At 46.1% G+C, this 26,721-nt stretch overlaps 3 protein-coding genes across 4 annotated transcripts; 1 reads left to right on the top strand and 2 right to left on the bottom strand.

Moving 5' to 3' along the window:
- Nucleotides 1–5,142: 5,142 nt before the first annotated feature.
- On the bottom strand, nt 5,143–11,381 carry LOC135251815 (cyclin-dependent kinase 2-like). Its single transcript, XM_064329629.1, has 8 exons — nt 10,984–11,381; nt 10,573–10,691; nt 10,129–10,206; nt 9,615–9,735; nt 8,969–9,139; nt 7,758–7,859; nt 7,120–7,323; nt 5,143–5,689 (listed from the first exon to the last, which is right to left on the bottom strand). Exons 2-8 carry the CDS (start codon nt 10,686–10,688, stop codon nt 5,606–5,608), a joined length of 876 nt encoding a protein of 291 aa, XP_064185699.1. The 5' UTR covers nt 10,689–10,691; nt 10,984–11,381; the 3' UTR covers nt 5,143–5,605.
- A 1,635-nt stretch (nt 11,382–13,016) lies between these two features.
- On the bottom strand, nt 13,017–19,634 carry dnajb11 (DnaJ heat shock protein family (Hsp40) member B11). Its single transcript, XM_064329628.1, has 10 exons — nt 19,495–19,634; nt 18,547–18,703; nt 17,426–17,523; nt 16,762–16,894; nt 16,391–16,533; nt 16,099–16,181; nt 15,561–15,618; nt 14,969–15,080; nt 14,214–14,373; nt 13,017–14,063 (listed from the first exon to the last, which is right to left on the bottom strand). Exons 1-10 carry the CDS (start codon nt 19,566–19,568, stop codon nt 13,999–14,001), a joined length of 1,083 nt encoding a protein of 360 aa, XP_064185698.1. The 5' UTR covers nt 19,569–19,634; the 3' UTR covers nt 13,017–13,998.
- tbccd1 (TBCC domain containing 1) lies at nt 19,625–26,702 on the top strand. 2 transcript variants are annotated; one of them, XM_064329627.1, is made up of 7 exons: nt 19,625–19,746; nt 21,218–21,549; nt 22,365–22,526; nt 22,890–23,256; nt 23,726–23,912; nt 24,231–24,737; nt 25,128–26,702. In XM_064329627.1, the coding sequence occupies exons 2-7, from the start codon at nt 21,220–21,222 to the stop codon at nt 25,357–25,359; spliced, it is 1,785 nt and encodes a 594-aa protein (XP_064185697.1). In that variant the 5' UTR covers nt 19,625–19,746; nt 21,218–21,219; the 3' UTR covers nt 25,360–26,702. The 2 variants fall into 2 exon arrangements, with proteins under 2 accessions (XP_064185697.1, XP_064185696.1); XM_064329626.1 differs by lacking the exon at nt 19,625–19,746 and adding an exon at nt 19,827–20,363.
- Nucleotides 26,703–26,721: the final 19 nt, after the last annotated feature.

The following is a 26,721-nucleotide window of genomic DNA, read 5'->3' as shown; positions in this document are numbered from 1 at the left end:
GCATGAGCCCTAAGATAGGTGGAGCTAAACTGAGCCGCCAGACACTGACTTCCAGGAACAAATCAAAAGACTTTGCGCTCCTCGGGAAAACCACAAGTTTTTTTTTTTTTTTTTCAATTAAGGAGTCATCGATAGCACACAATCCTTCCACTCGTTTCGGGTTCCAGAAAGACAGGAAAATAATACATCCTTCCGTTCTTATTTATATTTTAAAAAATGTATTTTATAAATGTTTATTCCGTTCTTTTTCCTTTCTCCGATGCCTCGTTCCCACTTCATTCCCGCTCGCGGCCCCTCCTGCGCGCGATGGGCCCGGGCGCTCCGTCAGCCAGAGGAAGAGCTCTGTTCGGCCGGCCCTGCCTGCCCAACGTCAAACTAAGTGGCCCTGACAGCCAACCACACAGTTATTAACTGTGATACACCACCACGGGGCCATGCGCCGTCAGGAGGGGGTATGTGCCTCGGGGGGGGAGAGTGGAGCGAGAGAGAGAAACCTACAGATCATACACAAAGGAGGCTTTCACCATCAGCACCAGGGAAACGGCTGCCGCTTGGCCGTCCACCAACTTATTTATTAATACGTGTATCTCTGTTTACACACGCACCGCTTTACATATACATTTACATATGCACACAGTTATGCAGCTAATAGCTCTATTCACGACAGGACCCCGACGGGAATGCATCCTGCCGTCAAGTTCAGCAAAGAGTGATGTGACGTGCGGGACTGCTGACAGCGATGATTGGACCCGAGATTAAAGGGCCTCTTCACACCGGCCGAAACATACAAACATACTGTGAAAATGATTGCGGTTGATAAGTTGAGAAATGATGAGTTTAAAAAAAATATATATTAATTAATACATTTAAAAAAATGAATTAATAAAAATGTGTGCATGTGTGTAAATGTGAAACGTGCAATAAAAAGGAGTCATCGCTTCAATGCCGAACTCTGGTTTGCCTGAATCGCTTTTAAAAAACAAAAAAAGAAGAGAAAAACTGCATGACCCCTCCTTTATCAAGACTGGTGGTCCCCACCGCCGTTTTGTACCACACGTCTGTCTTCGTCGTTCTCCGCAGAGAAACAAGAGTCCAGCGCAAGTCGCCGCGAACGCCAAAAAACCTCATTAGACTGTAAAAATCTGGACGGAAATAAATAAATGCGAGGGGAGAAAAAAAAAAAAAAACATAATGAAAGTTGACTATGTTTAGCCCGAAAGTATTTCAATAAACAGCAGCTCTTCCGCCATAACAGAAGGGCTTAGTCGCCGAATTGAAAACCCAAGCCACTTTTTTCCTGCCCAAGGCTGCCATAATTAAAGCCCACAATTCACTGTTAAATATTTGAGGCTTTCGCTTTGAGGAGTTCGACTTTTATATAGCAACGCGACATACACAGACTCCCGCCCTCCCCCCGTCCCCTCCTCCTCCTCCCCCGGAGGACAGTGATGGGTGTCCCCGCAGTCTTCAAAGCGTCAGCAGCAGCCAGCGGACATGGCTGACATGCATTATTCCTTGCAGAAGTTGTCTTTTGTTTGCCTCTTATTTAAATCCCACAAATTGCAGACTGTCTGTCAAGACCTCTTTCTTCTCCCCTTATTTTTTTTTTCGCTTTGCCGTTGGGACCGGCGTTGGTGCTGCGTTGATCGCCACACATGGATGAAACGGGAGACAGCACACAGCTGCCTGCTGCGGCGAATTTACCCTGCAGTCACTCTGCTGGGGCCGAACGGCAGCACGGGGCTTTGCGCACTTTAACTCAACTGGGAGTGGAAGTGCCATAGGCTACATTAGCGCGCAATATAAACGCCGTGTCTTTTTTAATTTAAACTCTCCTTGATCCCCAATGCAAACTAAGTACGCTTCAGTTCAAATTCTGCTGAATCTTCTCGTTTTCAGCGTATGCGTTGCGAGTGGGTCCGACACGCTTCCACGCGGTATGCAGGCTACTGTAAACTACCAAATAGCGGCTCTCCCAAGGTCAGGGCCCACTAGCCGAGCATAGCCAACTGCCAAGCGAGTGTGAATACCAAAGTGTTGGCCCGTGCGGCCCACCCCCGTGCTGCCACAGATAGCCTACTTACCCCCAGATTGCCCAATTAGACATTACAGGCGCAGCGACGCATTAAACCCGCGGGGCTACGCTAAGGACTATTACTCTCAGAGATCAAGTGTGATCCGCGCGCTTATCTGCATCAAGGGCGCACATCCAGGGAAATTCACCGCGGTTTTGGCTCCAGGCGCCAGGGGAAAAAAGAGCGCTATTATAGGTGCAAGGCTGACCTCCTGTGGCGGCTGCTAGTAACTGCAAGTAAAGATTCCGGGGCGGGAAGATCACCTACTCGAGCGCGGTTAAGTTCTGTGCACGCGGTCCAGTGCCAGACGCGCGTGATTGCGGTGCGAGACCGAGGTGAGGGTGTCCCCCCGTGCGCCTTCCTGTCGCCCGTGACGGCCCAGCGCCAGACTGATAGTGATTATGAGACGCCGCCCCCCCCCGGGTTTAATATCTGCAGTTCCGTGGCGAGAGTTCGGCAGACGCAGTTCGCGGTCACCCAGGGCCCATCCTCCAGACGGGAGCCGCCAGTAACGCTGGGCTCTGAGAAGCTTTGAAACGGGGAGGCAGTAATACGTGAGTGAGTGCGGGGCTGTGGGGGGGGGGAGAGGGGGAAATTGGGCTTAGTTCTTAGTTCTGCCAGATTTACGGAAAACAAAAAGGGGCGCGGCAGCGTGAGGGAGATGTGGGTTTGGGCTTCGGGAGGAAGAATGTGCCTCTGTACACAAAGGCTCTGCTCGAGAGGGACCCCACATGCACAAACACACACTCTCACACACACACACACACACACACACACACACACACACAACACACACACACACACACACACACACACATACACTCACACACACACACTACACACACACACACGTCTACACTCACACACACACTCTACACACACACACACACATACACACACACACACAGTCATACACACTCATACACACACACACACTCTCATACACACACACACTACACACACACAGTCATACACACTCATACACACACACACATCTCACACACACACACACACACACACACACAACACACACATCATACACCACACACACACACTCCAACACACACACACACACACACACACACACACAACACACCAAACACACACAACACACACACACTACACACACACACACAAACACATACACACTTACACACGCACACTCACACACAAATACACAAAACACACAAAAAACTCACAAATAACAAGATCTAAACAAACGCACTGCCTCCAAACACAATACAAGTACAGAGCGCCCCACCCACACCCAGACAGACACACGGACAGACAGACAGACAGACAGTCAGGCAGGCAGACAGACAGACAGACAGACAGGCAGGCAGACAGACAGACAGAGACACGGACAGACAGACAGACAGACAGACAATCAGGCAGACAGACAGACAGACAGAGACACAGGCAGACAGACAGACACACGGACAGACAGGCAGACAGACAGGCAGGCAGACAGACAGACAGACAGACAGACAGACAGAGACACAGGCGGACAGACAGGCAGACAGACAGGCAGGCAGGCAGGCAGACAGACAGACAGACAGAGACACAGGCAGACAGACAGACACACGGACAGACAGGCAGACAGGCAGACAGGCAGGCAGACAGGCAGACAGGCAGACAGGCAGACAGACAGGCAGGCAGGCAGACGGAGAGATAGGCAGACAGACAGACAGGCAGGCAGGCAGGCAGACAGAGAGATAGGCAGATAGGCAGACAGACAGACAGACACACGCACTGAGGGGCGCTGAGGGGGGAACAGCGACATGTTTGCATTAGCGCTGCCGTGGGGTTCAGCCGGGCGGTGATGGTTTTATTCTAAGTGGAAACACCTGGCTCAGCCGGAGAGGTCAGGCGCAGTGTGCTGAGGGTTAACTCTGTGTCAGACATTACTGTCAGCAGCCCGCAAACAGGCTGCGCCTCCCCCTGCACACAGCAGTGCTTTACAGAGCCCTACTGACACTCAGCTTTACAGAGCCCTACTGACACTACTGACACTCAGCTTTACAGAGCCCTACTGACAGTACTGACACTCAGCTTTACAGAGCCCTACTGACACTACTGACACCCAGCTTTACAGAGACCTACTGACACTACTGACACTCAGCTTTACAGAGACCTACTGACACTCAGCTTTACAGAGACCTACTGACACTACTGACACTCAGCTTTACAGAGCCCTACTGACACTACTGACACTCAGCTTTACAGAGACCTACTGACACTCAGCTTTACAGAGACCTACTGACACGACTGACACTCAGTTTTACAGAGCCCTACTGACACTCAGCTTTACAGAGGCCTACTGACACTACTGACACCCAGCTTTACAGAGCCCTACTGACACTACTGACACTCAGCTTTACAGAGCCCTACTGACTCGCATTACGAACCTCGACACTACTGACACCCAGCTTTACAGAGCCCTACTGACACTACTGACACACAACTTTACAGAGCCCTACTGACACACAGCTTTACAGAGACCTACTGACACAGATTTACAGAGCCCTACTGACACTTAGTTTTACAGAGCCCTACTGACACTACTGACACTTAGTTTTACAGAGCCCTACTGACACTACTGACACACAACTTTACAGAACCCTACTGACACACAGCTTTACAGAGCCCTACTGACAGACAGGCACACTCAGCCTTGCAGCCCAGGGTCTCAATACGCAGACAAAGGCCCATTTTGCCGCTACACATTTTACCATAACCTGATTAAAGACACTAAAGCTGCGTAATCTCGCCAATAAACCAAGTCTATTACAGCCGTAAAACCTTAATCAATACTCAAGATAAAGGCCAGCAGCCTGTTGCAGATAAAAACGTGCTTGTGTCTATCTGGTTGCTATAGAAACACATCCAAACTATCCCATGTATAAAATTCTGGATGTAGTTGGGTGTGGTCCGGGGGATTGGTCCACTGTATCTGACTGCACTGGGACAGTCCCTTAATTAATATTTATACACGACTTACGCAGGACACTCTTTCAACATTAATGACACGCGCTGGCAACAAAGCAACATTACTTTGACCACCAAGTAACCAATCAGCAAAGCGGAAATTTTATTCAAAGTTAAAACTGGCATGCATTTATAGTCATTCCATGCAGTATAAAAAAATAACTTCTGAACTTCAACAATAAATAAAGGACAAACAAGCAAACCAACAAACAAACTGTTCTTAACCACCTCCCGTTATGTCAAAAAGAAACGTCCAAACCTTCTCACATTCCACAGGAAAGGACACGAGCTCACGGTGAACAGGGAATCGGTCGCTCAGAGGGGGACGCAGGGTTGTGGGTTCCTGTGGCCCCACGGGGGGGGGGGGGGGGGGGGGGTGGTGACAGGCCCCCTGAGCGAGCGACGGCCTTTCAGAGCACCCGAAACTCAGCGAAACAGACAGAACAAAGGACCTGAAAGGCACAGGCGTGGCGTGGCCCCCTCAGCTCGGGGGGGGGGGGGGGGCGGCAGGACCAAGCAGGAGCCCCCACCCCTCCTCACACTCAGCTCCCCATGTCCTGGAAGTAGGGGTGGGTCAGAGCGGCCTTGGCTGATATGCGCTGGGACGGGTCGTAGAGCAGTAGTTGCTTGGGGGGGGGAGGGGGGGGAGACAGGAAGAAGACATTTACTAACTCTCACGGACACAAGATCACAAGATTTTGGACATAAAGGTATAGTTCTGGACACGCCTTTCTCATAAACCAGAGTAATATTTCCTACCAAAACTACCCCAGAACAGCATAAATAAATGGCATTTATTATCTATAATAACAGCAATTCAACAAGCAATGTGAAAGTGTCGTTTTTGGTGAACACTTTTCTCATATGTCTGAGTAATGTTTTCTACCAAAACTTCACTAGAACTGCATAAATTAACTGTACTTCTAAAATCATAGCAATTCAGCAATGAGTAATACAATTAAAACATGATTTTTTGCTTATGGGAATCCCTCATTCATGATGACTGTGCCCTTCCCTGAATGACTGTACTGCTTTTAGCTGCATACTACTCTCCTTCAGCCCTCCAATCACCATGAACCAATCATCAGCCTTAATTCCAACCTCTGGACGACAGTATCTGAGGATAATAATAATAATCGACTGTCATTTGTATGCTTGTCATTTGCTGCCCTCTGCTGGTAGGATGGCCACTATGCATGCCAAAATGAAACGTGAGAAATCATTAAATGGAGGAACATTAACGGGAAAAGAAATGTCCATCTGAGAGAGCAAATATAAAAAGGACAAACCATTGTTATGAAACCAAAATGGGAAAAGGGAAAGATAAACTGGAAGATATCATTTTAATGCCCCAGATCACCCTGCAAATAGCAAGAGTCAGTGTGTGGCAACCAGCAAGCTCATGGCAGGTGCAAAAACAGCCCCTGGGAAGTGAAGCCAGGAGATGCAAATGCAAACAGGAAGCAGGTGGCAAAACGACAGCAAGAAGAGCGACAGTACAATGTAAGAAAGGAGTGCTCAAAAAGGCACAATGCTTGTCACCGGGGTGGTACCCTATAGGTACATAAAATTAAAACCCCAGCCATGGTTTTAATAATTCATTTGTACCATTCTTGCTTGTAAACGGGACTCATCAGTGCCCAAAGAACTTTATTGTACTTTCAGGGTACATTTGGGAAATTAGTTTCTCGAAGAACAAAAATGTACCCCCAATGAACCTTTACTTCTGAGTGCGGCAGCAGCAGAAATGCAGGTGAGTTCTCACGGTAGTGGATCATTAGGTGCAATGCCTCTCAGGACCCATTTACTGCTGTCACGGTCAGCTTGCACGGAGGCACAAACCTCCAGGCTGGAACCGTCGCCTCAGAAATGCACCTCGTTGCATTGATTTAAATATTTCATAACTCGCAATTTCACAAAATTGTGATCAAGAAAATAACACCACAGGCCATTTTCATAGCATTAACCGGGAATGTGATGTGTTGTGAAGTTAGCTTTAATAGTGGCGGGAGGAGAGAGGAATTCAGATTGAAAAGGTGGGTCCAGGGGCACAGACCTGCAGCAGGTCCAGTCCAGAGGGCTGCAGTTTCGGGGTGATCTTGGCCAGGTCCTGGGGGGCCCACCGGGGGAAGCGGGACTTGTAGTCGGGCAGCTGCGACACGCCGGGCCACACCTCCTCGTTGGGGGTGCCCAGCTTCTTGAAGATCCGGAACAGCTGGTCGATCTCGGAGTCGCCGGGGAACAGGGGACGCTTGGCGACCTGGGAGAAAAGCGTCTGCTTCACATCGCCTCCTAGCGGCTGCCCGGGCCAGGTGAGGCCTATTAAAACGGCCTTTGAGTGTTTAAATCTGAGTGTGCTGACGGGGAGGGGGACTGAAAACATCCTGAATGATTCACAGAGACAGGCTATCTGGGCTACGCTCCAGTGCACTCGGCCTTCTACCAAAGATGTAACGTTAAGAGGTTAAGTGCGTCTATTGATCCGACGACTTGAATCGCATTTTACTGAGTGCATGTGACACCTCACTCATCGTCTCAGTCATCGCAGAGAGAAGAAAGCTCTGTAGTGCTCTCTGTGACCCCGACAGAGCGGTAACCCGTTAAAAATCTCCCACATGCGTGCACACGCGTGACTGCGGGTGGGAGACTCTGAGGGAGGGGTGGGGCAGGGCTATGGGGGGGTCGGGGGCTCACCATCTCGGCGAAGATGCAGCCGATGCTCCAGATGTCCACGGCGGTAGAGTAGAACTTGCAGCCCAGCAGGATTTCGGGCGCTCGGTACCACAGCGTCACCACCTTCACAAGCGGACAGGGAAACACCCGCCACGGCTTCACATATAACAACAAACTCACCGGCTTCCAGCAACGGAACCTAGGGCATTATTAGCTGGTACCAAGGGTGTAGCTTTAGTTTGATTATTTGGGGGGGGTGTTGAAATGAGAAATGCATAGATCCATTAGAACTGAAACACTGTAGGGGGGTCCGGGGGCACGCCCCTTCAGAGGAAATTTTAGAAGAACAGTTGTGAAACAATCATTTCCAGTTAATTCTCTAAGACGAAAATGCTTCAGATGACTGATCAGTATATCACGACATGAAATCCCCATCTTTTTACTATATTAAATTATTTTACTTATTATCGTGGTATATTACTAAAGGGGGGGGCGGTTATTTGGCCTGTTTTGTTTTGTATTGAGGGGGGGGGTTGTAACCCCTCCTCCCCCCATAAATTATGCCCTTGGCTGATACTGTGACGATTGCTCACGCAGGACAGAGATGAGAGAGTGCTGCCATTTCAGGCTGCTGAATCACAACCTCTGAAACCAGCACAACTGATCCGCATCAGACCTCAGCCAACAATAGCTCCCCGTGACGGAATGTTCTGGGCCGTAAGCAGGACCAAAAACACACAGAGGTCAAGAGACTCAGCTGGGGAGGGGTGAGGTGGGGTGGGGTGGGGTGAGGGTAGGGGACTAGGTCAGGGTATGCTCTTTTTTTCCCGTTACTTTAGTTGTTTAATTGAGAATGCACTTAAAGATGTAAATGCTGTACATATTACTCTAGATTACGCTTAAATTTGAAAAATATATAAAAGACCACTCATTCCCCTCCTAAATGAACTGCAACAGATGTTCTCTCACTAAAGAGTGAAATTAAATACACACTTGGGAAATGGACATGGGGGGGGGGGGGGAAGCAGAGGACATGACCTCAGCGTTCCCAATGGCAGTTGCAGCCCTTGGACATGTTACACACAGCTCAGATACCAGCGCTGAAGAGGGACAGCTGTAACGAGAGAGCAGGACGGAGGGCAGGCTAGGGAGGAGGAGTCCGGCAGCGATAATGGCGGACGCGGAGAGGAGGCGGCGTGGTCGTGACGGCAAAGCGACGGCGGCGGCGGGACCTCATGCGTGTAGCTGCGCAGCGGCACCCCGAACGCGCGGGCCAGCCCGAAATCCGCCAGCTTGATGGCCCCGGCCTGGTTGAGCAGCAGGTTCTGGGGCTTCAGGTCGCGGTGGACCACTCGGTGGGAGTGGCAGAAGGCGATGCCCTGCAGCAGCTGGTACACGTAGCTCTGAAGAGGACCATGCAAAGGACACAAGACTCACAACAGTGTCAGAGTTAGGCCTGATACTGGGTAAAATGATTTAGGGTTACATTCGGGACACTAACTTAGTGTGAACAGGGAAACAGGAGTTATAACACATGCAAAAGTGATGGAGAAGACTGAGCTGGTAATGCTACTTCTACACTGACACTGACAACTGGAACAAGGACTCATGCTGTGTCATTGATGCACCATGGTTATGCTAATAGCTCCCCCTTGTGGAGAATCATCAGCCTGCTGAACATGAGTGAGAGTGTGTGAGAGTGTGTGTGTGCGTGTATGAGTGAGTGAGTGGGTATGGGTGTGTGTGTGTGTGTGTGTGTGAGTGAGTGACTTATTTACAAGCCATGTCCATGAGGTGTTTTGCATTAAAACAAAATACATGCATGGATGTACTGAAAGTAAATAAGGTAGCCTATATAAAGGGTGGAGCGTGTCTGACCTGAATCAGAGGGAGGGTCAGGCCCAAGGGCTGGGAGGAGTCCATGTACTTTTTCAGGTCTTGGTTCAGATACTCAAACACAAGGTACAGCTTCTTCTCAGTGTGGACCACATCCAGAAGCCTACAGCAGCAAGACGAGATTCTGTCTGTTTAACTAAAAGATTACCGTACCTGCAGTACAAATATCTATGTGTCCAGTGAATAGTTGTAGCATGACAAAAAAGTCGATGAACTTGATATTTAATGGTGTCAAAACATTTTGACCCAGGGTAGGGATTCAGATTCTATCTTTACCAAGAAATATTATTTATTGACTGTGACAGTTTATACAAACTAGCAACTTGGGGTGTGCACACACACATTTGACAGAAAACACATCTTTATCTGTACCTTTAATATACCCACACAGGCTGAGAAGAATATTGTAAATGTAATAGAAAAATTACACTGGCCAGCTTTAACGAATAATATATAATCCGTATAATGATCTCCATGGAAATGGAGTTGGACTTACTTCACTATGTTAGGATGACTCAGTTCCTTCAGAAGTGATATCTCTCTTATGGCGGTGCTTGGCACGCCCTCAGTATCTCTGAAAGGAATAAAATGGTAAATTCGCAGCATTTTTTATTAAAATGTTATCTCAAATACAAGTGAACTCTGGTTACAAATGTAACAGCAACGAAAAAACATAGCTACACCTGCTACACCGAACATACCTAAGGTTAAATTAGGCCTGAAGCTTAAAATAGCGAGCTTGTCGCCACCTTCATACAGTAAAACGACAGCTTTAGATGTTTCCATTAAAGGTATCTATTAACTAGCATATAACGTGAACTGCATTACAAGCTAGTTATGAATCATATTAGCAAGACATGCGATTAATTTTAGGTTAAAAATAGCGTAACGTTTATGGGATATCGAATACTACGATAAAGAAAATTAATTTGCTACTCACGCGTCAAGGCGAATCTTTTTCAACGCTACGGATTGGCCTGTTACTTTATTTTTTGCCTTATAAACAACACCATATGTTCCCTCGCCAATCTTCTCGATTTTCTGAAAAATGTCCATCTTCTGGAATATAGGAAGTTATCCGATATTAATGCGCCCGTTATTGTTAAGTTATAGGTCGTCTGTAAAGTATTGACAGTTCGATAGTCTATTATAAGTTAACGATAGCTACACAGGCAAAATATTTTACTTTAGCCTACAGTAGCCTAATTAGCATCCTCAGAGGTGTAATCATTACTGTACTTCACTGTAATGTATTCGACGGGCAGGCTGGCCTTTAACAAAGAAGACTATACAGGCATTAGTTTTTACACAAAGGGTAAATTATATTGACAACTTAATTGCTTAGTCTTACAAAGCAGTTTGTCTGTAGCTAACGTTTGCTAGTACGACGACATCACATCAGAAGTTAGCAAACTCATTGCCAATGTCAGCCACTTGACGTTGACATGGCGATGACATACATGCACGCGCTTAGAGCCGCGAGCGGATCGAAAACGTTGAACATCAAAAATTGAGAACTAAAATGCTGGCTAAGGTAAAGCTAAAGTTTTACAATGTAATACTTAGGACAACATATGAACCGGTGTATAGCGTAAAGACCCTCGATCAAATGTTAAAATATTCGTACAGACAGGATTCTTGTCCATTAGATATCTGACATTGCTTACTATAATCAATCACTATTATCATTGTTATACTGCAATGAGGGGAAATAAATGAATAAACCTTTCAGACAGTCGTCAGATAAAAAATTAAAAAAAACCTTTTTCAATTTGGTTATTTTATTTTTTTACCATATTGGTCCCTATGAAGCCAGAGGAGGATGAATAAACAAAAAAAAAACTGACTAAACAGATATGTTGACAAAAATGTGGTACAGATATCTTGTGTGCTTATCAACAAAATAGATTCTCGCCTGTTCTCTCAAATGTTTGATCAGAGACTTGGTATCATTACACAATACAAGAAGCACAATGTCCATTGCTTTGAAATTCATTGCATGAATATCTTAAGAACTGCAGGCCTCTCTCACATCAGCTACTGTCAGTGTTCATGACAGTAATAAAGAGACTTGGCAAAAACTGGATTAATGGGAGCATAGCAAGTGGAAACCACTGCAAAGCTAGAAAAACATCAATGCTCACATTTGCTAAAGAAAAAAAAACTAAGATGATCCCCAAGCCTTTTAGGATTATATTATATGGACAGACAAGTCAAAAGAGGAACAGGTCCCATTATGTCTGGCATAAAGCAAATACAGCATTTCAGAATAACATCACAACAACTGTCATTCATAGTGGTGGTAGTGTGATAGTGTGGGGATGCTTTGCTGCCTCGGTACCTGGATGACTTGCCACCGTGGAAGGAACCACAAATTCTGCTCTGTGCCAGAAAATTCTTAGGGGGAATGTCCAGTCATCTGTCCGTGAGCTGAAGCTGGATGGCAGTTGGGTTATGCAGCATGAAAACAATCCAAAACACAAAGGCAAGTCCACAACTGAATGGCTGAAAATAAACAAAATTCAAGTTTTGGAGTGGCCTAGTCATAGTCGTGACTTGACCCCAATACAGATTGGTGTTGACAAGACCTGAAATGAGCAGTTCATGCTTGAATACCTTGAAAAGGATTTGTCTGAATTAAAGCAGTTCTGCAAAGAATTATAGGAATAATTTTAAGCAGTTATTGCTACTAAAAGTAGTACAACCAGTTAAGTTTAACTTAAGCAATTACCGTTTCACATGCGTGATATGGGTGTTAAACATTTTTCATTAAATAAATGAAATAATTAAAGAAATGTTTTTTGTGTTGACTCTCTTTATCTAATATTACATTTTGTCAACAGATCTGAAACAATTCAGTGTGACAAACGTGCAATAATAGAGCAAATCAGGATACTTTTTTTCCACAGCACTGCACATTATTCCCCCACTTTTGGGGACCAAAAGTAATTGGACGAATAAACATAACCTTGAAGTTGTCATATTTAGTACTCGTTTGCAATTCCTTTGCATTGAATGACTGCCTTAAATCTGAGACCCACTTACATCACGAAACACAGGGTATTTTCCCTGTGTGATACTCTGCAAAGCCTGTACTACAGCCATCTTCAGTTGCTGTTTGTTTTAGTGGCTTCTTTTCCCCCCCAGTTTCCAGTCTAAATGCTATGTTCTTTCAGAGTGACATATTTAAGAAATGTATACATTTTTCCTTGTTTCTTACCTGTTTAATTTCAGCAATGACCAAATTAAAGAATAAAAAATAAAAATCTTTGAAAGAATAAAAAAAATTCATAGGTTACTTAAAGTTCAGGACAAAGAGCAGTAGGTTCAGAAGAGAGTGGCATTAAGTCACAACTGGAATCTACCACAGGAAAACTACATAAGTATTATAATACATTTTTTTATTGAAGTTCTCGATTGAAAATTACCCCCCTCCCCCCTTCCAACAGAACATTCTAGAAAATGCTTTTTTTTTTTTTTTTTGTTCACTACAGTCCCTTTCTGTCAGATACAGTCCAGAGGAAAGATCTAGGCTGTCGTGGTAAAGGCAGCCCAAAAATGGACAAAAAAGCCCAGAAAAAAACACCATGGAGAACAAACACAATGACGGGCAAAGTTATGACTCAGTCACGGGATGAACACAAAAAAGCATTAAGACTGAAGGACACTCGGCCTTAGAATTTGAAACGGAATTTGTACCATGGAAGTGGAAAAAAGAATGCAAACCAAGTTCCACTTTTTTTTTTTTTTGCGTTAACAGTCCTGAAAATAAAAATTGTAAAAAATAAAAGAAGAAAAGAAATAAAGTAATAATAAAACTATTTCAAAGAGCCATCCCAGAATCGGCTGTTGCTCAAGACCTTAGATTCTGAAGGCTCAGTCCTTCATCACTAATGGAGTTCAACTCTTCAGTCCAGTCCAGCTGAGAGAGGGGAAGTGGAAATGCAAGTTCCTTTTAGATCAGCCTGTGTCTGTAGTGTGACTGATCACTTGAGATTTCTCCCTATTCAAACTGGGAAGCACGGTATTATTCAAGAAAAGAAAAACATCAAACAAATATTTAAATATACTTGTATATTTAAAAATTCCAGTTTGGGAATTAAAAATGAAAAGGATACACATGTTGTCACCCACAATTGTCCATTTGAAAAAAGGTAAGTAAAGAAATGGGGGGTTTAAAACAAAATTAAAATTCAAAAAAACAAAACTAAAATTTTTATTTCAAAATATTAAAAAATAAAAATGCAAACAATAAGACAACCCGTCCTGAGTACAATCTATGAACAATAAATACACCCCAATGCTTGTTTCTGTGTGTCCATGTGATAGTGTGCGTGTGGAAACAGTCCTGAAATCCGCCAACACGTCAGTACCCCTGCAGTCCATTGTACACCTTCTGTGTTGATGCCTGTTTCAGCAGCTGCCTTACCCCTGGAAGAACAGAGCACAACATGAGTCCCTCCCACGGACTCCAATCCGTCCCACTCTCTGACCACCTCCAGCTCACTCTCAACCCATCAGCCCCAACTCTAACCCCTGTGTGTGTGTGTGTCTCCCGTTCTCTTTCTCCCGCCTGCTCACCCTCTTTTTCTTGTTCGTCCAGCTGTTCTTTGGGGAACTCCACGTCAAAGGTGACGATGAGAGAGCCACGGATGTTGTTGTTATCGAAGTTGGGGAGGCCCTCCCCCTTTTTCCACAGTTTGGCTCCAGGTTTGGTGATCCTGTCTCTCACAATGTGAACCTGACGAAGAGGCACAGTTAATATCACTGGTGACAGGTGAAAGAAATGTCACGGTCTGCTTTAATAATGGACTCAAGTGTTTCATGTGTCAGTTATAACAACCAAGGAAATTGTGAACAGCCACTGGTTCAAACTGGTCAAATTCAAACCATAACTGACAGTCTGCACAGGATAGCATATTACATTACATTACATTACATTACAGGCATTTATATGGTTATACAACAAAGTGTATAAAGTGTATAACCATAACCAGGAACAAGTATGACGAAACCCCTAGAGAGAAGTACCGGTCCAAGTACAGGGAACAACCGCATAGTTCAACTTGGACCCTGGTGGTTAAACTGATTAACACTAACAACGAGAACGGCCACAACGCAATCTATGGAAAAATAAAAATAAATAAAAATACAAGTAGTCGTTAAGACTGGCGCATCAACTAAGTCACCTATTAAACAGCTGCCTAGTTACACCCCTAAGTTTAGTCATTTACAGGGGGGGAAGGGAGGGATGGGGAGAGGTGCAGCCTGAAGAGGTGGGTCTTCAGTCAGCATATGATGCTCGACTCATAAAAGGCAAGTGTAAGTATATGCACCTTGTGTCCATCGAGGTGTTTGATGTCCATCTCGAAGCCCACTAGCGCCTCCACCAGGGAGATGGTGACATTGGTGTAAAGGTCATCTCCCCTGCGCTCAAACACAGGGTGCCTGACAGGAGACACGCACATGAATCACCAGCCAATCAACACAAGAGAGGACTGAGAGAGGGAGAGGCCAGCGGCAGGGAACTTGTCAATGTATTATAACAGTTTTCCAGAGAAAGAACACAAGAAATTGATAAAAAATAAGTGTAAACAAATGCAGAGAGGTACAGAGTTTCTGTATTCAAGACAATTTTTTTGTAAGAAAAAAAAAAAGGAAATCAAAATTTTACCTTGTCTGTTTATTTAATATATATTTAATAAAAGCTATAAATTAAGTTAACGTGAATGATTAAGTGGTCGATATGCATTGGAAAACCAGGATAGTGCTTGGTTGGACCAAATAAACATTCAGCAGGACATCTTTACAAGACATATTATTGGGGGGCTGCTTTTCTTGACGACAAGCCTTTATGTTTTTTAAACAAGTTTGGAAAGAATAATCCTGCATTTACATTTCAAAATAATAAAAAAATTCCAGACTTACTTCATGACTTTAATGCGGAAGCGCAAATCTCCTGGTTCTCCATCGATATGAGGTTCTCCTGCAGGGAGAGGAAAAACAGACAATGTTACGGTACAGGTTAGAGAGCCATCGGTGCACTGGAACCATTATAATACACTTCTGCATGGTGGACTGCAATGCAGTTACCAGTGCAGCCGGTAGGGGGAGGTGGTATGCAATCTCACTGCTTACATTCCGGCTCCATGTCTTCAGTGGAGATCAACTGCCCAGTGTTAACTTGACCATCAAGATTAGTAAATATAGATGTGTTTGTGTTATAAAATTGTTTTCCTAAAGTTGTTTTCTGTAATGATTTTGTTTTTGTAAACGAAGATCTGAGTTTCATGGCAAAACAACAAAACATTTAGTTAACACTGTGTTTATGTCAAGACCAATGCGTAGTCAATGCAAATAAATTGTGCACACATGCTGATGCACAAAATGCCGCCCATCTCACTCCTCAATAGTTTGCTGTGTTAGTTGGGGTACAGGATAAGAGGCAGAGGAAGGCATGCCTTACCTTCTCCTATGAAGGGATACTCCATCTCATCTCTCACTCCCTGTTCAATCTCAACCTCCAGTGTCTTCTCCTCATTCACCAGTCTGAATGGAGATGGACAGCCATATATTTATTGACCTTCATTCATACAGGGAAGCTTTGGTAGTTAAGCCCTGTGAATACTCCCCTTGCCCTTCATGACTTTGGATAAAAGTTACTATTAACATTCAATCTGGAGATTACTCAGTACAGAGGAAGCCTAGTACTACTAGTTAATAAAGTTGCCTTTTTTCCCCTCAGTGAAGACACTCACTTGACATTGGGACACTCATCGCAGACCACTTCCTGTGTCATCTGGAAGCGCCCAGGTCCCAGTTGCGTCGTCCTCATTTCCTGTCGACAGTTGCATTTCCTCTTCCCAGGAGCCTCCTTGGCTATCGGCTTGTTACGCACAACCTGAGGATGACAAGCAAAGCGAATGAGGAAGGTGAGCGTGCAAGAGAAACTGAGAAAAATACTTTCTTTGTTAGTATATACAGCCACGGCCAAGGCTAAAGTAAATCCTTAATGAAAACAGAAAGTACCAATACATTGCTGACACACGCAAACACATGCATATTATACACATATATGCACAATCACATATTCAGAACTTCTTCAGCCATCTCCACACATGTGACTTACTTCCACAAAATTCCCAGAATACACCTCTTCGAGTGTGACCTCCAGATCCAGCACAATGTCATTGCCCCGGGGAATGTTCCGGTCCTGCTGCCGCTGGTTTCCGCCAAACATGAAGCCAAAGTCGCCAAAGAAACTGCAGCGCAGAATGAGCAATTGAGCAGCAGGTATTCATAAAAAATTTAATTCAACAAAATGACTGCAAGCAGAAAAACCAGAGACAGAGATTACAAATGCTTAATGTCACCAGTCAATGTCAATCAGTAGCCAGTGCAGAAAGATAAGGAGAGGCATATCATGTATATTTTTGCTGATCATAACTTAAACAAGCAGCAGCATGCACTGAGCTCCCACTATTAGTCTGAATTAAACAATAAAAAAATGTAAAACTGAATTTTTGCATCATGTCAGTTGTGCCTGATATCACATAATAGAAACCAAAAATATTTAATTGCGTAATAGATACATAACAGACTTTCCCTGAGTTGAACAAGAACTTTATCTTTTGAAAGAACTCAAAATTGGCTCAACATCAGTATAAACAGCATTAGTGCAAATATGTGGAGATTATTTTGACAACAAAAATTGTTTTGTTGGAAAACAAAAGATACTTGAACACTTCCATGTTCTTCCTCAATGATAAATAAAAAAGAAAATCATTACTGACCTGGAGAAGATGTCCCCATGTGAGCTGTGATGTCCTTCCTTCAGCCCCTCCTCTCCATAATGATCGTATTGCTTCCTTTTCTCTTCGTCAGATAGCACCTTGTGGCCACACGATTTAATGCGTTAACATAATGCAAATATACTTCAGTAAATCAAATCGAACACTCCATTAAAAATATAGGGTACATGTTTGCTAGTAATTTTGCATTTTGATAATGTTACAACAACTCCAGATGTCATATGTTCCACTTCAGTATTTTCGTGTGATCTAGGCTCAACTTTCACCCCACAAAAGCAACCAATCAGGAGCGTCCACACAGTCTTCCCGACCAATCCAAACCGGACGTCTCGTTTCCAATAACAACCATAGCCGTTGACGAATAAACCGCTCGAAATATTTTAGTTTTATTGTCTCTAGTGTTTCAAAAGCAGTTCTGTTGGTTAACGTTCAATATTTTATTTACGTAGAAATATTAGCTGAATGTTTAAAATATTTAGAGTGAATTCAGTTTGTTAAAAAGCATAATGACGGCCAAACAATGGACATCTGGGTCGGCAAAGCTAGCAAGCCAATTATCTATCATTCTGGCTAGCTAGCTAGCTAACGTTAGAATTTTGCAAAGAATATTATTAAACTTTTAAAATTCAAGTTCCCTGGCATGTTAACGTTAGCTAGTTCTTCATCATTATTTGCTTCAAACGTTACTAAGGAATAATGCTAACGTTACACACCACATAGTTCTTTGTTTCTGTTCTACCTAAAACTTCAAATATTACAGACGATACGATTCAATGATCATCGCCCATTTTAAATAATTAAAACAACTGAATTTGGCAGTCGCTGGGTTTTGTGGACTGAGAAGGCATAGACTATCGCTATTCCTGTATCTGCCGTAGCTACAATGATTTCCAGCTCTCATTCTGGTTTCGTTTACACTACTGTGGCAGAGAACAAGCAGTCCCCACGTCAGTGACAGCAGAAAGTGTTGCCTCCGCGCCCATGGGAATTCATAACCAGTCACAGCATCCAATCACATCAGCACAGGTGGAACTTGGCTACTGACTACAGTACAGGTACTCGTACAGGACAGGGCACAGATACACTGTCGATCAGCACCCTACCTCATAGGCAGCCCCCAAGTCCGCGAACTTGTCTTGAGCATTTGGATCATCTTGGTTTCTGTCTGGGTGAAGCTGCAGAGCCAGCTTTCTGTAAGCTTTTTTGATATCCTTGACGGACGCAGATCTGCTTACACCCAGGATCTTATAGAAATCACGCCTATAAAACAGTTGCAAAAGATGAAAATGAGTTGAATTTATAAAAGTTCACTTGCACAAGTGAAATAACCAAACAACAGACTAGCGTGAATCAAATCAGTGCAGCTTTCGAACATGAAAGCTGCATGCAGTGTGTATGCAATACGTCAGGTCAAATCACTGATCTGTCATTTCTCGCAGCGTTTATTGTTTGGATAAACGTCTTGGCCCAGACGAAGAAAGACCAAATACAAAGCTTTCAGGGGGATTACGAGTATGCTCAAACAAATAAGAATGTAACCATTTCGGGGATCCTAATCTACCTACACGAGCACTGAACTACATTGAATGATACAAACGTGTGGTAAATTGTTCTTTAATTCACTGAATATAAATAAAGAATAATGTATAGAATACATTAGAGCATATCACCGTTTGATGTAGGTAAGGAGAAAATAGATGATGGAATGTTAAAGGTGTCAGGGAACTACAATTGCCGGCTAGCAGCTAGCTAGTGGTGCGACTAGATAGCTAGCGACAGTAGAAAGCTTGCGAAAATATGAAACAATCACGCACAAACTCATAAATCAAAACCAATGTCCATAAGGCTTCACAGTTATAAATTAACCCAAAATGTAGCTAAAAGAAATTGAATGAAACGGTGTAGATGAAGGTTCATGTTACCCTCCGCATGGCTAAGGTACTCACATAAGGGTCCAGAGGCGTAGACCAATCACAATTCAACATGTGTACCAGCTGGCGACACGCTTTGAACACTGCAGTTTGTTCGAGAATGGATGAGCGGTTACTCACCCCGCAAACACTGCCGCGACGAAATACAGGATCAGACAACAAATACTGCACAGGTTCATCCCTCGGACAGCCATAGATCCTGGTGTTTCTCCTGAACGCCCAACTCAACTCGCCGGCTTTGAGTGTCAGGTCGGCCTGTCCGGCACCAGCCTTTTCCTCTTCCCACACGACAGACTTCCACCCGGAAAGCCCGTCCCCTAAGACCCGCCCACTGAATGAATTAAAGGGAAACACACAAAACAAGCGTAATATGTAAGTTACTTTATAAGCACATTTAACGTACGTCCATTTGCTAACGTTATTACTCACATGATAAGTAAATACGTGTCAAATATTTGCCTATTTAGTTATTAGGGGATTACTACATTGTACACTAACCATCTGAGTTAATCTGTGAAAGTTTGTGTTGGTTAACAAAGTGTTGTCGCTAGAGAACGATTTACGTCGGTTTAAATAAAGCAATATACGATTCAGTCAATACGCAGTCGTGGTAAACGCAGACGGAGACCTGAGGCGGGGCATTATAGTTGCCACAGTCATTTATCTATAGTGACAGTGGTGCAACCAATAACGTTACGGTGGGTGCAACTCCTCTGGTGCAACTCGCATCACTGGGACGCCTAAAAGCGCGTTCCCAACTGATGCGCGCGCGCGCTATCGGGAACGGATCGAGGCGGCAAATAGTCAAGGGAGGAGAGTAACATTGCTAGTCCAATTCGGAACAGCGATAGTTGAACAAAAAAAGAAATGCCTAGGGAAATAGCAATCTATTTTTTAATGCCTTGGGAGGCAACTGATCACTAAGTAATATCTCAAAGATTCTGAGACAAGACCAAGGAGTATTACGGAGCAAGACGGCTGCTTTAAAGGTAAGCCACTTCATGCAACTATCAGAAGCTAGCTAGCTAGTTGCTCTGCCCTACATGCAGTTGCGAAATCGTCGATATTCACAGGCAGATTCATAATAGTTGTCATGGAAACAGGCGAAAGCGTCCTTGGTTTGGGATTGCCTGGACGATTCTCTGGCTTGATTCCTTCCCAGAATAGACCAGCTCGTTCAACATGCTGTACGTGCATGTCATTTCCGCCAATTTATTGCTAACTATCTAACTTTGTGCTACTTTCAGTAATGTTTTCAAACGACGTATTGTCGTTGCTAGCGCTGGATAGTGTGCTAGTCGAAATCATCAGACTGTTGGAAGTGACGTTCGCAAGCGTTAGAATTTGTGAACCAGCACTCCAGTCAACATTAGACTACGAAGCTATTTTTTTCTAACTAATGTTACAGTTAACTTGCTTCAGCATCTTTCTCTACCATCAGTCCAATGTAGCACTCAAAGGCCTGCATTTCAAAATTTGAGATTGGCTGTTAATATTAATAAGTGTCTTGTTGCTAGAAAAGTAATAACGGAGGAGAAGATATGTACCATTTCCTGGTTGACTGGCTATTAGACCTCTTAGTTTGTTTTTATAACGTTAGAAATTAGAACTCCAACGTTTTGCTGTGTGATGTGTACCTGCAACCTAGACATGTTTTCTACCAGCCCATCTGAGGCTAGATTAATTGGGTAATTTCCAAGTGTTGACTATCAAGTGCTTGCTCACATGGGCCTTATATTTCTATAATAAAGACAGGATGTCCCAGATACATTTGAATTATGTGAGCAACAGTATGATAGCTACACTCCCTCTGAGATCTAGATCTGCTCCCCACCCCCCACAGGTATGGAACAGGACGGCACAAGCGTATGGGCACGACTGGAGCCCTTCCTGTTGGGGGCGCTGCAGGTGCCACCCTCAGCCAAGCTCAGCTTGCACTACCTGCGCAAGATGGCCGCCTACGTGCGCACGCGGGAGGGCTGCTACCCGCTGCTGGGCTGGCCTATGTGGCGCCACATCGCCTGCGGCAAGCTGCAGCTGCCCGAGGACCTGGCCTGGCTCTACTTCGAGACCTTTGACCTCCTGACCCCCCACGTCCCCGAAGAGAGGCTGGGGCGGGCCGAGGCGCTGTCCCAATGCAGCTCCGCCAAGGAGCTGGACAGAGTGCGTAGCAAGGTGAGCGCACTCGCACGGCTGAAATTCATTTAAAACTTTTTTTGTTATTTTATTTATAACAGTACAGTAAATACAGCATTAGCCACATATACCCAATATTTAACTGCTGTTTTTTTGTTTTTTTCATGGTGAAATCTTGCAGTATGTTTAAGACAAACTTATATCTATCTGTGTACTGTACCCTACACTAGGCGATGCACATTTACATTCAAGAAATGGTATGAAGGTGTTTTTTCTTCCACTTTTCTTATCAAGTAATCCACTCAGTTAACATGATAATTTCCTAGATTGCACACAACTCATTATAGTTGATCAGACCAGTCGCTGTGTAGTCACAGCTAACCTCCTCATGTGTTAGAGTGACATGTAGTGGATTTAAAATGAAATCCAATCAACTAACACTCAGGGCCATTCCTATTGGACCGGTAAAATTACTTAGAATCTATAGATGCGTCCCATTACCTTTCCCTCCTCACCTCCTTTCCTCCACTCCCCCACTACCACTCGTCTCCTACCCGGAAGTATGTGGAGGAAAGGAGGGGAGGCGACGAGTTTGAAGCCGCTTCGCTAAAATACAGTTCTATGAGCTTTGCTCGTCTTATCCAATATTGAGACACTGAAGGGAGGGAGGGAGGCCACAAAGATCGGTTTCCAGGTCACGGAGGAGATGAGGTGGCAGTGGAGGAAAGGAGGGTGCATTTTTTTGTCTATTGGGACGCACCCCATTTAAATTTTGCATGTAGTTGTACATTTTTGTAAAGGCCTCTCTACAGGTAATGACGTTTCAGGTGTCTGTCTGTCTGTCTTCCTGCCAGCTGTCTGTGGACACCCTGCAGTTCCTGCTCTTCCTCTACATGCAGCAGCTGAACCGCGTGTCCCTACGCACGTCTCTGATTGGTGAAGAGTGGCCCAGCCCCCGAGCCCGCTCCCCGTCCCCTTCCTCTGACCGCGAAACAATGACGAACTCCCAGAACAAGGTTGCAGTCTGACCCTCCGTAATGAGTTACCTGGCCAACTGTGTGTGTGGACTGGTGTGCACAATTGTCTGATCATGACAACAGATTAACTAAATTATATATGGTCCTGCACACTTGCCTATAATGAGGCATTCTTTTATTTTAGTGAAGGGGATATGGTATAACCTGTGTTACAAGGCTCAAGTCCACCCCTAGAATTAGAATTTTAGAATTTTAGAATTTCATTATTTATCGAAAATATAAGAGCATTCAGCTGGTAAAATAATTAATTCCTCAAGCTTTCCTAGTCTTTTTTCCCATTTCCCTTTAATGTACCAGATGATGTCAATGTCTCCTCCCCCCGTCCTGCCCCCTTATTTACAGAACTGGGACGACCAGGCCCACCTCACCTTCATCCAGACCCACCTGTCGGACCTGCTGGAGCTTCTGGTGGAGCCGGGCCAGCTGAGCAGGTCGGGGCAGGCGGTGCGGGACAGCCAGATTTCGGCAGAGGCCGTGCAGGGGCTGAGCTTCCTCCTGGAGGGGTGCGTGAGCCGGGGGCGGACGGTGCACCCCCTGCACAGGCTCCTGTCCCGGGCCCCGCTGCAGGCCCAGGCCGGGTACTCCCAGCTCAGCCGCTCCTTCTCCCTGCAGCGGCTCCAGGCCTGGCTGCGCCAGACCCTCTGCCTCAACCCCTTCGGCACGTCCGCCTGCCTGCGGTCCGGGAAGAAGCTGGCCTGGGCCCACCAAGGTACCGCCCGCCCCCCGCCCCTGTCTCCACCCTCGTCCCCCGCCCCTGTCTCCACCCTCGTCCCCCGCCCCTGTCTCTACCCTCGTCCCCTGCCCCTGTCTCCACCCGTCCGCCCTGTCACACCCCGTCCCCGCCCCTGTCTCCACCCCGTCCACCCCCTGTCACCACCCGTCCCCTGTCTCACCCGTCCCGCCCTGTCTCCACCGTCCGCCCTGCCCCTGTCCCCATCTCCACCCCCTGTTACAGATTTCATACTTCAGAATACCAGTTCTTGAAGGTTCCAAGTAATTAAAGGCTTATTTTTTGAGCACATTTATATATTAATTTTGGAAGCACATTCGCTCTATATTTTTTTCCCTCATTGTGACCCTTGTTAAGAAATTGTAGATGTTTTGTGTAGAGTGTTCAGCAGTGGAGCAGGGCTGTAGTGCCAGTTAACTGGGCCGTTCCGAACCCCCCCGTTTTGCAGTGGAAGGCTCCATGAAGAGAGCCAAGATCGCCCGCAACACCCACGTGGCACCGCCCGGCAGCAGAGTGGTCCTGATGTCCCAGGTGTTCCGGCAGACGCTGGCCAAGAACTCGGACAAACTGGCCGGCGCCAACATCAAGGTGCACCGCTGCACCGAGGCCTTCATCTACCTCCTGTGCCCCCTCAGGTAGGACTCCGCGTTCGGCAGGGAACAACCCTCACCACTGGATCGGCTGGAAACCTCCAGCAGTATGTAGAGTTTGCACGTGTTTGACCCGCAGGTTGAAAGACACTGTATGTACAGCACTTCCTTATTATTCCAGGCAGTGTTTCTTGAACTGTGGGTCGGCACCCAAAATGGGCCCTGGAATTAATCTGTGGACCAATACGCTATGATAGAATGTGTATTTGACAGGTTCCTGGAAGGTACTGAATTTCAAATTTTGGTGCGTAAAAGTGTGAGACCCGGTGATTTAAGGAGGCTGTGGGCGCCCTTGTGTCGTAGGTCTGTGTGTCTGGATAAGTGTCGGAACAGCACGGTGGTGCTGGGCCCGGTGGAGACCAGCGTTCACGTGCAGAGCTGCGAGAACGTCAGGGTGGTGTGCGTGGCCGGCCACGTGGCCGTGGGGGCCTCCTCCCGCTGCACCCTCCACGCCCTCACCCCCACCCGACCCCTGCTGCTGCCCGGCAACGCGGCCCTGACGCTGGGGCCCTTCCACACGCACTACCCCTCCCTGGAGGACGACATGGCCAAGGCGGGCCTGGCCGTGGTCCCCAACGTCTGGGACCAGCCCCTGACGCTGGGCTCCGAGGGGCACCCCCCCCCCGAAAACCCGCCCTACCGCCTGCTGCCGCCCAGCGAGTTCTGCCCCATGGCGATACCCTTCCAGATGGAAGGGGATACCTGCGAAATTCCCGGGGGGCTGCCCCCCCCCTACAAGGCGGCCCTGGACGAGCGGGAACGCCGAGTGCAGGAATGGCAGACGACCGTCAAAGACGCCCGTCTCACCAAGTGAGTGACTCACACGCTTCACTTCACTCCTGAGCGGACCTGATGTGAAAATGAACTTAATCAAGGGCTGCGATGTTGCCTATATGCCCCATGCCGGCAGTTATTTTGTTAGCGTTTAAAAAAACTGATTTAATCTATCATACGCCACATAGTGGAAGTTATTATTATTGCACTTAAAATACTGATTTAAAATACCACACAGCCCTATGGAGATATTATTCAAAGCCATTACTGTTAATGTCATTAAGTAGAAGGATCGGTTGGTAAAATATAATACATTTTTGGGCTCATGTTACATGCACACACACATAGATATTTAGACTCCTGCTGCATCCTCCTGTGCAAACCTGTGTTCTCCTGTGCCAACCTGTGTTCTCCGTGACCCCCCAGAGACCAGCGGCGGCAGTTCCAGGCCCTGGTGGAGCAGAAGTTCCATGAGTGGCTCCTGGAGTCGGGTAACAGGCAGCAGCTGGACAGCCTCATCCCCCCCATCGTCGCCCCCGGCGGCTCCGGGGAGCCTTCCGGCAGCTGGGTGGACACCTACAGCCCCAACCACAGACCAGGCGAGAGGACCCCCGATGGGCCTGGACAGGCAGCGAGGCAGACGCCCACAGCGCGCTGATGAGGGTCCTTGGACAAGACCCCGGGGTGCTTTCCAGTCACTTATTTCTTCACCTCCTCGCTTCCTTTCCTTGTGTCCTTTCCTAGTATGGAAAGCCAAACTGGTCAAAAGTATGTGAAATTGACATCTGGAATCACGTGATGTCAACATGGGTTGACAGCACATGATTCCAAGGAGAAAAAATAAGTGGTTGGAACACACCCCTGGACTCCCGAAAACACCTAAAGCTGTCCTCAGATTGTGCCTCTACTTACTGTGCCTGGACCTGTTGGGCTTCTCCGTATAAAGAGGTTGGGGTGTGGGTGAGGGTTGTCTTAACTGATCTCAGATCAGTATTCAGGGTGTACCGTTTGTCCAGCGCTGACCCCAGCCACAGGCCGCAGCCAGATCTTCATTCACACGCAGTCCACAGTTTCAGGCAGGCCTGACCGCGGGCCCCAGCCGTGCTTCAGAAGGGGACGTGGCACTGACTGCCCTGGGCTCGAGTGACAGCTCAATCACAGCACAGGTTGACTGACATTCCCCAGATGGCACAGGTGTGTGCCCCCCAAACCCGCTAGGGCATTCACTGTCGGTACATCGGGTAGAGCATGACGTGCGATAGTCTGTTTACCTGTTAGTCACGCTCAGGTCGGGTACTGTATTCAAAATTCTGGGAAATCAGGTAGTAAATCTAAAGGGAATAGACTAATATGGGAATGTTTCATTCATGCCCACACACACAGCGAGGACATTGTGCAGTGTATGAATGTTAAATGTAAACGATGAAGGTCGGCATGTCAAAGTCTGTTATGATGATACGAAATGTGACATGCAGACAGGTGGACTGGGGTCTGCGTCCAAAAACGACAAGATAATGTAGCCTAGGTAGTACTGTAGAGAACCAGCGGTAGCAAACGGTAGCACATAGCTCTATCAAAACGGCAACACGGGTCACTGGATTTCTGCTGAGAAAGTTGCAAGTGCGTTTCCCCGCCAATGAATTAAGGGAAGGAACTGAAGCACGTTAAAGTGTACAGTGAGACAGTACTTAAACAGGTGCACTTGTTCGTAGAGTTAATGAAATGCGCACAGGCTGTGTTAACTTCACCCGGAGGTACCTTTGATCCTGACGTGTTAAGAGGTCAGTCTGGTGGCGTTTCCCTGAAGGAACAGGACCTCCCCTTGCCTTTAGTTAGTTTTCCTGCGTAGTTCTGTTATTGCCTTTTACACGGAAATTGCACTGAAGTCCGCATAACGATCCCAAGTAGTTGAATCGCGTTTTAAAAGCACATATTTTTATATGATATTCTTTCCAGTCACTTTTGTAGGAAAAAAAAAAGAATAAAAGCCTTTATTTTGTGTCTTGGCTCTCAGAATGTA

The sequence above is a fragment of the Anguilla rostrata genome, chromosome 3 (assembly GCF_018555375.3).
Source record: "Anguilla rostrata isolate EN2019 chromosome 3, ASM1855537v3, whole genome shotgun sequence".
Classification (NCBI taxonomy): domain Eukaryota; kingdom Metazoa; phylum Chordata; class Actinopteri; order Anguilliformes; family Anguillidae; genus Anguilla; species Anguilla rostrata.
Note: the sequence above shows the minus strand (reverse complement) of the source record. Positions and strands in the feature narration are given on the sequence as shown.

What these genes read in the sequence shown, in the direction of transcription:
- LOC135251815 (XM_064329629.1), bottom strand. Translation starts at nt 10,688, where the DNA reads ATGGACATTTTTCAGAAAATCGAGAAGATTGGCGAGGGAACATATGGT. An exon ending in AGTCATCCTAACATAGTGAA is followed by an intron (nt 9,736 to 10,128) that starts GTAAGTCCAACT and finishes TTGCTGCTGTAG; the next exon opens with GCTTCTGGATGTGGTCCACA. An exon ending in TGACCCTCCCTCTGATTCAG is followed by an intron (nt 9,140 to 9,614) that starts GTCAGACACGCT and finishes GGTCCTCTTCAG; the next exon opens with AGCTACGTGTACCAGCTGCT.
- dnajb11 (XM_064329628.1), bottom strand. Translation starts at nt 19,568, where the DNA reads ATGGCTGTCCGAGGGATGAACCTGTGCAGTATTTGTTGTCTGATCCTG. An exon ending in CATGGGGACATCTTCTCCAG is followed by an intron (nt 16,895 to 17,425) that starts GTCAGTAATGAT and finishes TCTGCGCTGCAG; the next exon opens with TTTCTTTGGCGACTTTGGCT. An exon ending in TTCCGCATTAAAGTCATGAA is followed by an intron (nt 15,081 to 15,560) that starts GTAAGTCTGGAA and finishes GTCTCCTGTCAG; the next exon opens with GCACCCTGTGTTTGAGCGCA.
- tbccd1 (XM_064329627.1), top strand. Translation starts at nt 21,220, where the DNA reads ATGGAACAGGACGGCACAAGCGTATGGGCACGACTGGAGCCCTTCCTG. An exon ending in TGGACAGAGTGCGTAGCAAG is followed by an intron (nt 21,550 to 22,364) that starts GTGAGCGCACTC and finishes TCTTCCTGCCAG; the next exon opens with CTGTCTGTGGACACCCTGCA. An exon ending in GCTGGCCTGGGCCCACCAAG is followed by an intron (nt 23,257 to 23,725) that starts GTACCGCCCGCC and finishes CCCGTTTTGCAG; the next exon opens with TGGAAGGCTCCATGAAGAGA.